Raw genomic sequence first — 14,032 nt, forward strand, 5'->3', positions numbered from 1 at the left:
GAATAGTCATCCAGTGTACAAGCTTTAATCAAGGTTGCATAGAAATCACTGTAGTACCATGTTCCTGCATACAGGTGGACTTCTTTCTAGCATTCCACGTGAGATGGCGTTTCTTATTTGGGTGAAACCAACACAGGAACAAGCCATGGGGTGCTGTCTCAGTTGTATCTCCGCCCTAAGGGGTGGGAATGCGAAAGGGACCTTTAATAGTGGAATGCTTCACGCACTCACTTCCTTCTTTGCAGTTTGGACTGCTCATTTGTAACTAAATACGGGGTGTGTGGCTAGAGTTTGGAATGTTAAGATCAAAAGGATCATCTGTGAATTCATCCATTTATTCCATTTGTCACCCACCCATTCACAAATTCACCCACTCCATCCATTTATCCAACATGGCTTCATTTTAAACTATATCCAGGCTGCCCATTCAGTCTGTCCAGACATCTAGGCTTCCATCCATAGGTGCATTCATCCATCCAGTTAACCATCCGGTCAGCTCATCTACCCATTAATCCATCCACTAATCTGATCATCCACCCACCTAGCCAATCATTGTTTAACCAACTCAACCATCAATACTCCTACCTTCAGCTGTCCAAGTATGTCCAACCAATTCAGCTTCTTCTTACCATATCCAAACAATCTGATCACAACTATTGGTTCAACCGACTAATTTGTTACCCTACGAGCATCAATCAGATTTACCCTACCATGCAACATCCATTCCACTTTCCAGTCATTCAGCTGATGTTTCATCCCTCCCTCTCCTCAAGCCTAACCCTGTCACCCATCCCTCTCCCAACCAACCTTCTTAACAAATGACTTACCCATCCAGCGTCTCATCTACCCATCCATGCTTCCATCTAGCTAATCTGCAATCTGTCCATCCTCCCAATCAACCCATCCCAATTTATTGCAAGAACTAGTCCATTGGTGCATCCTCTGTACAACTTCTCCTTTATCCCCCTCGCCTGTGCTTCCTCTGTGGTCACGCAGCCTTCACCTCGCTACCCTGGGGTCCACCTAGGCTGCTCCCCCTCACCTGGGGGTCGGCCTCGTGGCCCTTCCCCGCCTGCTTGAAAGGTACCTGAGCTCCGCCTCTTTGTTTTATACACCTGCTGTCTCCTCTTGACCACCTTCCTCTTGTTCACCTTTCCTTCCAAATTCTTTCTGTTTTTGGGGTAGCTGCAGGAATGGGTGGTGGGCCGTGGGGAACAGTGGTGGGAGTGCATGGTGTGTTTCTGGTGCCTCGGTGGCGGGCTGGGGTGTGAAATCTGGCTCTGGTAGCCAGTGGGGCTCCGGCTGCAGCTCCGGCTGCAGGTTTGGCTGCAGGTGTGGCAGTGGGAGCTGCAGGTGCACGGGCTGCAGGTGTGGCTTTGGGGCCGAGAGTTGCTATGGGGCTGGGTGTGGGTGTTGGGAAGGCTCTGTGTCTTGGTGTCCATGGGAGGCCACACTTGGGGGGCAGAGGCCACCTCCTCCTCCTCTTGTGGCACACCCAGCTTGACAGAGGCCCCGACGGCCCCTAGTTATATAGTTGGGGCTGATTGTGATGGCACAGACCACGTGGGTGTAACAGATGTGGCCAGGCCGGGACAAAGCCCCTGCCCCTGACCGTCACCCCAGGGTGGGGCCGCTTGCAGGGGTACTCTGGGGGAGTCCCATCTGCTGGTTAAAAGTAGGGACCCTTGGGTCAGATGGAGCTGGGCCTGCATCCCAGATCTGCTGTTTCCTTTCCTCTGGTCGCTCACCTGGGCATTGGCCTCTCCACGTCCCGGTTCCCCTCTTTGTACAACGGAGACAATATGAACACCTCCCTCCTAGGATATCGGATGAGTTCAATGAGAGAAGCGATGTCCAGTGGTTGGCTTGGGGCCAGCCCCCAGAAAGAGCTCAGTACCCTTTGTCTAAGCATTCCCAGTGCGTCTCATTTTTCCCCCCACACGGCATGGAAGCTAGGAGCGCCTCTGACCCCGGTGCAGTGGGCCGGCTGGTGGACGTTGAGCAGGTTGGATGAGAGTCCCTGGCAGACTGATGGGTGGTCCTGGGCTCTGCCTGGTGAACTCGCCTCCCCAGTTTGCACTGATGTCCATTCTTGGGTAGAGTATTTTGGTTTTCAAGGCTTGCTTTCCTTATCCAACAAAGGGACATCATTCCTTCCTTTGGGGTGTTCTTCTGAGCCTGAGGTGCCCAAGCAAGCCCCAGGACACCCCTGAGAGCCTGCCTTTCTCCCGATTCCCGCCTGCCCACCCTGCTCCCCTCCTTGCTGGTGGAGCCCTGCCATACGATTGGAATCACCCTGGCCCTGCTCAGACCTCCCAGTTCCCAGAGCAGAAAGCCCACACCTGCGTTTGCCCCATCAGAGCTGTCCGGTGCTCCGTCTGCAGCCACCTGCCTCTCCCCACTCCTTGGCCGAAGCCCTTGCAAGGGCTTAGCTCTTGGCCCCTTGGCCTGTACCTCCTATTCTCGCCTGCCATGGGACTCCCTCTCCCTTCCCCCCAGCCAGCCTCCACTTCTCTCCATTGCTCATGCACAACTTTGCACCTTGTTGTGAGGCTTTGCTACAATCTGCTTTTGTTGTAGGTCAGTAATAAGCACTTCCCGTCAGTCACGGTGAACACTACTCTCATTGACTGAGCACTTCCTGTGTGGTTGGCCTCCGGGCCCTACCCTGCCCAGGCAGCTCTGCCCTCAAGCCTCCCCATAACCCTGTGTGGTGGGCTGAATGGTGGCCCCCCCAAAGATATGTCCATGTCCTAATCCCTGGACCCTGTCACAGTGAGCGTTTTTGGAAAAAGGATCTTTGCAGATGTAAGTAAATTAAAGATCTTGAGAACATCCTGGATTATCCAGCTGGGCCCCTAAGAAACGAATGCACCCTGGGAAGTAGGTATGATCATTAGATTGTAAAAACGGGAAAGAGGCTCAGACTCTCTGAGTGACCAGTTTTGAATCCAGGTCTGGCCCCTTCTGTTCCCGCCTCCCGGTCACGAAGGGACCCGTGGGGATTACGGAAGGCGCGTGCGGCTCTGTTCCTATGGCTTGGCCTTGTGTGGGCTCGGTGGGGCTGGTTGGGAGATTGCTGCTGGGCCACTCTGTGAAGACCCTTTCTGGGTCTCTGGACCATCTCCCCTCCCCTCCCCCACTTCCTCCCCACCCTCTCCCCCCTACCGTCTGCCCCCCACCCTCCCACCACCCCTCCATGGCTGACTCCCCACATCCCCACCCTCGAGTGCATAGTGGGACAGAGACTGTGTTTTAGTGTTCTCAGGGCCCGTCATGCCTGGCTTACAGCAGGGGCTCCATCGATGTTGGCGAATGACTGGGCAGGTAGACAGAAGGACCAAACCAGCCCACCAAGCCACAGCAGGGCCCCTTCCTTCAGGCGACACCCATCCTCCGCCTGCCGAAGGCCTCAGTGGAGGCCTCCCCCTTGAGTAACTCAGGGCCCCTCCTTACCCTCACGTATAGCTCCCAGAGAAACTGAGGTTCCCGTGGAAATACTGTGTCCCCTGCAACCCCTCCCCAGCAGCCCCGATCAGTGCTTGGGGGACCAAGGGAAGGGGGGAGAACACATTTGTCCTTTCTTTTGGAAAGAGGAGAGTCAAGGGAGTCAGGGCAGGATGGGCCACAGATGCATTCTGATGCTTCTCGAAGGCCAGAGTAAGCAGACGCAGGGCCCGGTTCTGGGTCTGGGTTCCCGCTGCCCGTTGCTGTGATGAGGGCAATGGCAGCTGGACCCCTTGATAAAGGCAGAAGTGAGCCTCTGGCGGGGGTGGGGGGGGCTGCACAAGTGGTCACCTTGAGTGTGAGGATAGTAGCAGAGGACTCGAGACCCCTCCCTATGTTCTGAGCCCCAAACCAGGGCTGGAGTGGCAGGTGTAACCACCATGACCCCAGCAGCACTTCCTGTGTGCCAGGCCTCATCCCACCCATCCCCCGCGGTCACTTCTCCCAAACGAATTAACCTGTGGGGTAGCAGGGAGGGGCAGGTTGAGGCTCAGAGACAGACAGTGACTTGCTCAAGGTCACACAGCTAGCAGAAAGAAATTGGAGCCCAGGTCTGCTGAACTCCCAAGCTCCCTGGCCCATGGGGTGCTTCCCCCCTCCATCTGCCCAGACTCAGAGACGAATCTTCCCCCTTTCCCTGAGCCCCACCCCCGACAGCACTGGCTACCACATTTCCCAGCCCCCCGAAGCAGGGGAGGGTGGCTGAGAATTCATGGGGGTGAGCCTCATGAGAACTTCTGGCTGGACCTCAGGAACAGGGGTCACGGACTCCTGCTCTTCAGCCTCCCTGAAACACACACAAACTCGTGGCACCACAGGAGAGCAGAAGTCCTTGGAGACTTTTTATTGACTCTTTTCTGAACATTCTTCTCGCTGGAACAGTGGCAGGCCCCTCTTCCTGGGCCACCATCATGGGTCAGGCATGCGTCTGCTTGGGCTCGGGGTTCTGCTGGGCCACAGGGTCTTCTTCGGCGCTCTCCTCCTCCTGCCGCTCGGACTCCATCAACAGCAGCTTCCCCTGCACCGGGAGCTCTTCTTCCTCCTCCTCCTCCTCTCCCTCCTCCTCTTCCTCACCCTCGGACGATAAGGAGAAGTTATCCTGACTCACGCAGGCCACGAGCTTCTTCATGGAGGATTCATGGCCCCGGCTGTGGCCTGTGCCGAGCTTGGCACAACGGGAACCCATTGCCCGCTCTGGCTGCCTCTCCAGACTGGGCAGGAAGGCCACTGGGGGCAAAGTGGAGGGGCTGTGAGGACAGCAGGCAGGGCGCTGACATCACAAAGGGGCCCCTGGAGCCCCCCAGCCCCACCCTTGGATACCTGAGTCCTGGACCAACACCTGACTCAGATCCCGGCCACCAGCAGCTCCCCTAAGTTCCCACCACCTGCAGGCCGGGTCAGAGAATTCCAGGCCGGCCCCCTTGCCTTGCCATGTTACCCCCTCCACCAGGCCTCATTTGTGCTGGCAAAAGGCCCCCTTTTAGCTGGGATGACAGTTGGGGATAGAATTTCCAGAAGCAGGAGAGCCCACAGACTCCTCCCCACATTCCAGAAATACCCAGCCCGAGAGAGAGCTGTTGACAGTATGTGAAGATGGATCAGAATAGTGACTCCTTTTGGGGGAATTGGCATGAGGGAGGGGCTGGAAATGTCTGGTTTCTTGACCTGGGGCCAGGGAAGGGGGCTGGTGGGGGAGGCCACACGGGTATACTTAAAACTCGTGCTCTATGTATAAGCTATGCTCCTAGAAAACCCTCCCTACTAAGTCTTTCCTGTTTGGGGATCACAGGTCTCTTTACACACGCCCATACCACACAGTTTTCAGCATGGGAGGGGAGGAGTCCTTCCTGAGCACTTAGGATGGAAAATGGATTTCCTGCCAATTTTCTGCCCCCAATCCTTAGTGGCTGTGGTCTGCTGAATAAGGACCCTCCATGGCTTATCTGAGTGGGCCCTTAATGTGCTCAGAGGTGTCCCTATAAGAGAGGCAGAGGGATTTCACACAGGGAGGGCAGTGTGCTCACGGAAGCAGGGATTAGAACACTAAGAAAACTAGGAGGCGCTTCACTCCAGAGGCAGGAATGGGTTCTGTCCTGGAGCCTCCAGAGGGAGCAGGGCCTTAAAAGTCTGTGGCAATGCAGGGCCTCAGACTGTGCACAAGGCCTCACTCCGTCCCGCAAGGGGCTTTGGTTCCCTCCATGCTGGCCTTGTTCTTGCTGGAGCATGTCCACCTCGGTCACAAGTCCCACTTTCCCCAGCTACCCAGCACCCCCGAATATTCATTAAGGCAGAATAGTGAGGCCCAGCAGGAAACCCTGAATCTGGGTGATGGAAGGTACCCACAGTGTCACAGGGTGACCCGCCAGCACAGTACGGGATTTAGTTTTATCATATTCATTTACTCTTATATCAGTGCCATTTGTGTAAAGGAGACCCTGACAGCCAAGTGTATTATTATCTCAAGCTTTATTTGGCAGATGACTTTTGCTCATTGTAGTCAAGATGTTGTGGGCTTCGGCATCTGACGTCGGGGGATGTCTGTGGTCTCGTGAGGTGGTTCTTTGGTGGGTGACTTTTCCTTAATTCCCATCCAGGGCTGTGATGGGCCCAGGAAGGCTTAGCACCGCCTTCTGTATCTCCTCCTCCTGACCCTTCTGGAGCCTTTTGGGAAAGAGTTCGGGTTACCGGGCCGTGGGGATGGGGCTCGGTGGCGGGGAGAGGGTGTCCCAGGGGGCGGGGTGTGTCCGGGGCGGGGACTGGCCAGACCTCTGTGGTGCCTCCCGTGCCTGCAGGTGCATCTTCGGCGCCGCCTCCTCCGGCAGGAGCGTCGCCGCTTTTTATGGATCCTGTACCGCCTCCTCCGGGAGCAGTGCCTGTGTCTATAGTGATAGCGGTCTCTGTGGGTCCTTCCTTCCACCGGGATGTCCTCCTGGTTCACTGTCTGCTCCTGCTCCTGGCCCTCTTGCTGCTGCCCCTGCCCCTGCTGCCCATGGCCCTGCCCCTGCTGTGGACGCTCGCTCGGACTCCTCCCGCGGCAGCGGACCATGGTGCTGGCTGGGCAGGTGGCTTAGGTGGAGTCTGCAGCTGGCCGTGGGGGTGGGGGAGGAGGGCTGAGGCCTGCCCACCTGCTCTTGCTGTTAATGTTGGTCTGGTTTGCTGGCAGCTCTTTGGGGACTTGTATATAAAGGCGGCCCCCCACTATGACTCGGGGGCCCCACCCCACCATTGTCCCCACCCCACCCTGGCCTGGCCAGTCCCCTCACAGCCAGCAGGGTCTGGAAGGGCAAGCCACCCTTGCCTTGTCTAGAAAAATGTGTCGCCGCAAGGACATCTCTTGTCCATGTCATTTCTGGTGCTTCCTCCCCACTTGGGGGCTGTGCCATGATCTGGGAGTTTATATGGGTTCTCTGCACATCACTGTAGGCCAGGTATTGGTTCAGTGACTTTCCGTACATCAGCTCCTTCTGCAATTCCTCTTTTCCAGAAAACAGGCATACGGAGGTAGCGTGACAAACAAGGAGCCAGGCTAGGCATCAGTCTGTGCCCATGGGAGGCTGCCCTCCAAACGTGCCATCTTCATGTCACCTGGGCCTCACTGTCCTTTGATGATCCCATTAAAATCCAGAATCAGAATCAGAGCAACTGAATGAGGCGTCTCCCCCATGGAGGTTACCTTACGTGCGATAAGTGGGTCCCGTGTGGTCACACAGGGGTCATGAGCCAGAGAACACAGGTGGCCTCAGGGATCTGGGAAAGACAAACCAGTTCTACTCCCTCAGAGCCTCCAGAAACACAGCCCTGCCCACACCTTGGTTTTTAAATCATTTTGGAATCCTGGCCTGCAAAACTAAGAATAAATTTGTGTTTTAAGCATTGAAATTTGTGGTAATTTGTTAATTCCACCCTAGTATTCATATGCGGTTATTAGTGCCTCAGTCTTTTGTGGTTATTAGTGCCCTTGAGGATGGCACCTGTTAATATGAAGGCCCAGGGATCACCCCCATCTCCATGGCTAGAGCTTGCTGGCTATGGGGCGGGGGGCAGGGGGTTGTGTGTCCAGCCATCCTGCCATTATCTGACCGGGTCCAGGAAGCCACCTAGTGACTGGGGTCATGCAAGCAGGTTCAGTCCCATTCTGTGTCCTTACCTGAAGAGACAGGGTCATCTCTATTCCTGTGTTGCAAGACTAGTTTGAGGCCTGGATGCTCAATAAATGGGAAGTCATGACTAGGGGCGTTTCTGAGGTGCTAGGTAGCCCTGTCACTTTAGGGCATTGGGTCACTGAGCTCCTGCTCACTGAGGAGTTGCCCTGGGCTATGCTCTGCCACCATGGGATGATTGTAATCGACAGGCTCTTTGAGGTCTGCTTGGCTCAAAGTGTCCAAGAGTCTCATGAGCCATCTCCACGGCTCCCTGGGATTTTAAACCCTCCACGAATCCCGTGGGAGGAGTGGGCAGGCGAGATGGACAAGTCACCCCATTTCCTCAACCAGGGAGGTTATTTTCAGCTTCGCTCCGCTGCCCCTCACCTGGGGCAAGGCACCATCACTATGCACCAACCTCGAGGGCTGCCACAGGACCAGCACGGGAAGCAGAGAGAAACCAAAGTGGGCACTTGGGGGAGAAGTGAGATAGAGATAAACCTGGAGCTTATCTGGAGCTGGTAAAAGTTTCCTTGGTTCTCTGGGGGTGGGAAGCCAGCCCTGAGCCCGCTTCTGTAGCCCATGTCAAGCTGCCCCCAGGACCCAGCCTCCTGTGGCCACCGGGTGGGGCTCACAATGGGGTGGTTGCAGGGGGCATGGGGGTGGGGTGGGAGGGCAGATTCCTTTCGGAACGAGATCCACTGACCACTGGCACGCGTGTCGCCTCTTCCCCAAGCCCTCCCCACCTCCCACCGAGCCCCCTCAAGGCAAAGAGGCGAGAGGAATGATTTTTTCATCATTTATTGACAGGCGGCATTGTTCATTGACAGGCTCCTGTTCATGTCATTGAACTGGTGGCATGTTCACGAGGCGGCAGGAGGGTCTTGGCGGCTGGTAGTGGTGCGGGCAGGAGTGCGGCGGGCCGGTGTTTTCTGTGCGTTCATCTTCTCCTACACCTCACCATGGTGTAGCGGCGGTAACACGCTGCAGGGGGACAGGCGGGGACAGGGAGTTTCAGCACGGTGGGACCCCTGCCCCTCCAGGTCCTCCCCAGCTCCCCAACCACAGGGTGCCGGCCCCTTCACCTCTCCTTCTCCGCCTCCGACAGCACCGTCTCCTTCGGCGGCGGCATCTCCGTCTTTGGCGGCGGCATCTGCTCCGGCTATGGCTACGGCAGCATCTGTATCTGGCCATGGTGCTGGATGGAACCGGCCCGGATGCTCAGAGCAGGGGACCACCTGGGTTGAGCCAGCCAACCTGTGAGCAGGTGGAACTTCGTGGGCTGTGAGCCCGGGGGCTGACTCCTGGGCCTCTTATAGACATGGGGGGGCCCCTGGGCATTGTGAGGTCACAGAGGCCTGGACCTCACAGACATCCCCCCCCCCCGCCCGCCCACCCTGGCCAGAGCTGCCCTGATCGTGTCCATATATGGGCATGTGGGAGGCCCCTGGTGGGAGCAGGGTGGGGCCATGTGACACCCGCCCCGAGGTCACCAGCCCTGGGGAGACAAGAAGGCTTCTCACTCACTCACTCACTCAGTTACTCAATTAACAAAAAATTATTGAACACCTACTATGGGCCAGATTCTGGGCTAGGCCCTGGCATCCAGGGATAAATAAAGCCAACATGTTCTTGCCTAATCAGCTTTATACCCAAACTATGGGAAATATGAACAAAGGAACCACACAGAATAATTGAAATTGTGAAAAATGCTAAGGGCCCCTCAGGGGGTTTTCTGAGGTCTAAGAGCTTGGGGAGGACTTGACCTCTGGGAGGCGCTAGCAAAGCTGCCTAAGGAAGCACTGGTGAAGTGAATTCCTAAGGGATGAGTCAGGGTTGGAGGAGGGAAAAGCATGTTGGGAGAAGGAACAGTGGCAGCAAGGTTCTGAGGCAGTACACCGCACAGGTCCCATTTATATGAAGTGTCCGGAAGACAGATGTCTGTAGACACACCAGCCCACAGGTGGCTGCTCAGGAGCACGGACATGAGGAGTGACTGCCTAGTGGGCACAGGGCTTCCTTCTGGGGCAGTGGGAGTGTGAACTTATTAAATGTCCCTGAATTGTTCATTTTAAAATGGTGCATTTTGTTATGTGAATTTCACCTCAGTTGGAAAAAAAAAAGTCCCAAGGCTGAGAGGTGCTTGGCACATGTGTGGAATCGAAGGGGGACCCCCCCCGGTGGTCGGGACAGAGAGCACAGGCAAGCTTGGGCAAGATGGGGCCAGCCCACTTGGAGCTTTGTGCAATCCTTCCCATGCCCTGCGTGAGTCTTAGGGATAAAGAGAGTAGAAGTTAGAATTAGAGGTGATTAGTTACAACCAAAAACTGAACGTAACTGACTTCTGGATGGGAGTTTTAGGTTTGACTTAAGAAGTCAGAGGTGCTTTGGCGGATCGTGTCCTTGTGTTGGGGATACACACGCCCGAGTATTTAGGCATGATGGGCATCATTTTGCCAACTGCTGTCAAGCGATTCAGAAAAGGGACAGTAACCATAAGCACGTATCTACATAGGGAAAGCGGGGGAGGGAGGGCAGAAGGAGAGGGGCAAAGTGGAGTAAACGGAATAGAATGTTAACACTAGACCAGCCTGGGTAAATGGGAGTTCTTTGTATGGTTTTTGCAACTTTTCTGTAACTTTGAAAGTATTTCAAAATAAATTATTAAAACTATTAAAAGAAAAAAGAAAAGAAGTTAGGAAGACGGTCTTCCAAGGCTGGTGTAGGGGCTCCACCCTTCTGAAGGGCCTGGCTTCAGCAAGTGCTTTCCCTTCTCAAGTTGTCTTTTAGTCCAAAATCAGGGCTGCCATGGACAGTCGTGCAGTTTGTGTACTGCTCAAAGCTCCCAGCCAAGGGATTGAGTGGGAACTGAAACCCAGCCTGTGCTCTGCTTGCCAAGCCAGGCCCAGCACCCACAGGCAGGCTTCTGCCCACAGGAGCTGTTTTCTAATTGACTGCTCACAGTGGAAGTCCTTTTCTAATTCTAACAAAGGCATACTAAAGGCTAGCCTCAGCCCAGCTGGAAATTCAACCCTGTCTACTGTCCAAGCAGGATGGAAGAAGAGGAGGGGGTGGGGTGCAAAAGGAGTCATTATCCTGTAAAGAGCTTTCCCAGACACCCCACCCAGCAACTTTCCTTCTGATCATTTGCCTTACTTCAAGAGCACTCTGCCCTTTGGGATAAAGCTGGGCTCTCCAGAGGAAGAAAGGGGCCAGTGAACAGTTAGTGCTTTTTGCCCGAGGGGATGCAGCCAGAAGCTTCCAGAACCCTACTCCCCAACCCACAGCAAGGTGGGAAAACCATGACCTTGAAGCGCAAGTCCACAGAGTTACTCAGAGTTACTCACCTGGCATATAGACTCAGCAGTACCTTTTCATTTATTGATTTGTGTGTAGATCCAATTTTGTAACTCTTAACTACTTTTTAAAGCTAACCCACACGGTCCCAGAGGAGCCCCTGGTGAGATGGCGGGTTGGTATAGACTGTTTTACAGTTGAGAAATTTGAGACATACAGGCTGGATGGCTCATTCATTGGGGTTTTTATTGACCACCTACTGTGTGCCAGGCACAATTCTAGACAGTGGGAATACAGCAGGGGCAAGAGAGATGGGAGTTCTTGCCCCCAAGAAGCGTACATTCTGGGTGGGGACAGACAGCATGCAAGTGAATAAGTAAACAAACCAAAGACTGTGAGGTTGATTACAAATACACCCAGAAATGGCGAGCAGAGTGGCTCGCAGGAAAAACTCAGGAACAAGGACGTCAGAGAAGGGCCACTCCGAGGAGCCAAGGCTTGACAAGTGGGGGTGGTCCACTTGTGTGAAGACTTGGCAGGGGGAGAGGAAAAGCTTGGAACCCAAAGAAGACCTTCCGGTTTAGCAGAGGAGACGTGCGTTAAATCTAATCCCTACAGAAATAAGCCCTGGGAAGGAGAGGGGCCATTGGCCCTAGTTTGGAGTCTGAAATGTTGGAGTTTGTTAGAGCAGCTGGATGTTACCCTGAACAAAGTAGCACTTGCCCCTAACTGATACTTACGGTGTTCTTTGTCTCCAAGTGGAATGTAAGATCTGTGAGCTCAGGAGCCGGCTCTCGTTCACCGTAGCAAGTCCTCCTATGGACAGTAACCAGTACATAAAAGGAACCCTACTATTTGTTGCATGAAGACATGAAAGATACATGGATGCTTTTAGGGTAACCCTCTTTTATTGTCATTTTCTAACCATGAAATCATGGTACCGTAGTATGATTTTTGAAATGTCCCGCACCCTCTCCCCACCTGCTGCCCCAGGTCTGCTGGGTGTGGATGGCCCCAGAAACACAGTGCTGATCGCCAAGCCTCCTGCCATCTCAAACAGTGCTGAATCCAGAGGGACTTCCTGGGTGGTGTCCCATCCCTCCCCTGCCCCTGTGATGTCACAATGGTCACCCACAGCTGCCTGGATCAAGGGCAGACCCCGCTGCCTTTGAGCATTGTGGAGCCAGGCAATTCTTTTTCTTTTTTTTTTTTTTTTTTAAGATTTTATTTATTTGAGAGAGAGCACGAGTCGGGGGGAGGAGCAGAGGGAGAAGGAGAAGCAGGCTTCCCACTGGGCAGGGAGCCCAATGTGGGGCTCAATCCCAGGACCCCAAGATCATGACCTGAGCAGCCACTTAACTGACTGAGCCGCCCAGGTGCCCCAAACCAGGCAATTCTGAGGACAATCAGGGTAATTTGGCAGTACGGGGCCCTGACACGCACTGTTCTGTGTCCGGGGATCTGTCCTGCAGAAATTCTCACACGTGTTCATAAAGGTATGGATGGCCGGGAGAACATTGGCAATGACCTCAAGTCTGTCTTAAGGAAATGATCGTTGAGCTGCTCTGTCTGTCTTGTGGAGCAGTCCCCAGCCATCCAGAAGAGTACTGTGGAGGGGTGACCTTGATGCAGAAAGAAGTCCAGTGTATCCGCAGTGACCACGTTACGTAAATGGAGAGTGTCATCTCTTGTCCGTAAAAAATGTAAAAATAAGTGATTGCACAGGCTTAGGGGAAAGTCCAGAATTTAATACGTTGACTTAGCAGTGGGGAGTGGAATCATGGTTAAGCTTCGCTTTCTATTGTATTCATTTTGTATGGTTCAGAATTTTTAAACCTCAGGGCCAAGGCATTGCCAAATGCTGAATGTGTTATTTCCATGATCAGAGAAAAAAAAAATGGGAAAGAATACCCATTACTGTATGAGCTGAGCAATTGCTATGTGCCATGATCCCATTTAGCTGTGAGCTTATTGTTTTTTCTTGAATATGCTTTTTCTTTTGGGGAAAGTTTGGAAAGTCAGTTACTTTTCCCATATACCTCTCACCCAGTTTCCCCCCCTGTTGGCATTGATTGATATTGATGTGATATGTCACCTGGCACGTTGGTCACAACTACGAAAGCAACACTGTATTAACCCACTCCAGGCTCTTACTGGGATTTCACCAATTATCCCACTAATGCCCATTTTCATTCCACGATCCAATTCAGGGGATCACGTCCGGTTTTGCTTATTAACATCTTCTATTGGGATGGTGCATTTGTCACAATTAGTGAACTAATTCTGATGCATTGTTAACTAAAGTCTCTACTTTAGTATTCAGATTCCCTTAGTTTTTCCTTCATGCCCTTCTTTTTGTCGCCGTAGTCCCTTGGGGATCCCACACCTCCTTGGGCTCCTCTGGGCTGTGACCGTTTCTTAGACTTTTCCTCGTCTTTGATGACCTTCGCGGTTTTGAGGAGTACTGGTCAGATAATCTGTAGACTGTTCCTCAATGAGGATTTGTCTGATGTTTTTCTAATGAGACTGGGGGCTATGTGTTTGAGGAAAAAAGACCATGAAAGGAAAGGGCCGTTGTCTACCTATCAAGGGCATGTGCTCTCACAAGGACTTGTCACTGTTGAGGGCATTGACCTTGGTTGCCTGGCTGAGAGGTATTCAGCAGGTTTCTCCACTGTAGTGTTACTCTTTTCCTTCCCCCGTCTTCTACAGTATTCTTTGGAAGGAAGTCACTCTGCCCAGCCCACACTTATGGGATGGGAGGAGATGCCCCACCTCCTGGGGGCAGAGGATGCACATAGTTGGAATGAAGGCTATGTCTTCACACAGCAGAAACAGCAAGGGAGCTGGGGTGGGGGCTCTTTTTATAAGGGCACTGATCCCATTCATAGGGGCTCCACCCTCATGACCTAGTCAAGAGCCAAAGGCCCCACCTTCTAACACCATCACATTGGGGGTTAGGTTTCAGTGCATGAATTGGGGTGGGGGACACAAACAGTCTGTTACAAATAAAGCTGCTTTTGTACATTCATGTATAAGGCCTTGTGTGGACATATGTTCATTTTATACCTGGGAGTCTGTATCCT

General features: G+C 53.5%; 2 protein-coding genes across 2 annotated transcripts; both read right to left on the reverse strand.

Moving 5' to 3' along the window:
* Positions 1-1,494, reverse strand: TNP2 (transition protein 2). Its single transcript, XM_035022436.1, has 2 exons — positions 1,088-1,494; positions 1-175 (listed from the first exon to the last, which is right to left on the reverse strand). The coding sequence occupies exons 1-2, from the start codon at positions 1,440-1,442 to the stop codon at positions 159-161; spliced, it is 372 nt and encodes a 123-aa protein (XP_034878327.1). The 5' UTR covers positions 1,443-1,494; the 3' UTR covers positions 1-158.
* Positions 1,495-4,343: 2,849 nt separating this feature from the next.
* On the reverse strand, positions 4,344-4,758 carry PRM3 (protamine 3). The gene has a single exon (XM_035022437.1). It carries the CDS (start codon positions 4,691-4,693, stop codon positions 4,424-4,426), a length of 270 nt encoding a protein of 89 aa, XP_034878328.1. The 5' UTR covers positions 4,694-4,758; the 3' UTR covers positions 4,344-4,423.
* Positions 4,759-14,032: the final 9,274 nt, after the last annotated feature.

This window comes from Mirounga leonina, unplaced genomic scaffold, assembly GCF_011800145.1.
Source record: "Mirounga leonina isolate KUSES-001 unplaced genomic scaffold, KU_Mleo_1.0 Mir_175, whole genome shotgun sequence".
In the NCBI taxonomy this organism is placed as follows: Eukaryota; Metazoa; Chordata; class Mammalia; order Carnivora; family Phocidae; genus Mirounga; species Mirounga leonina.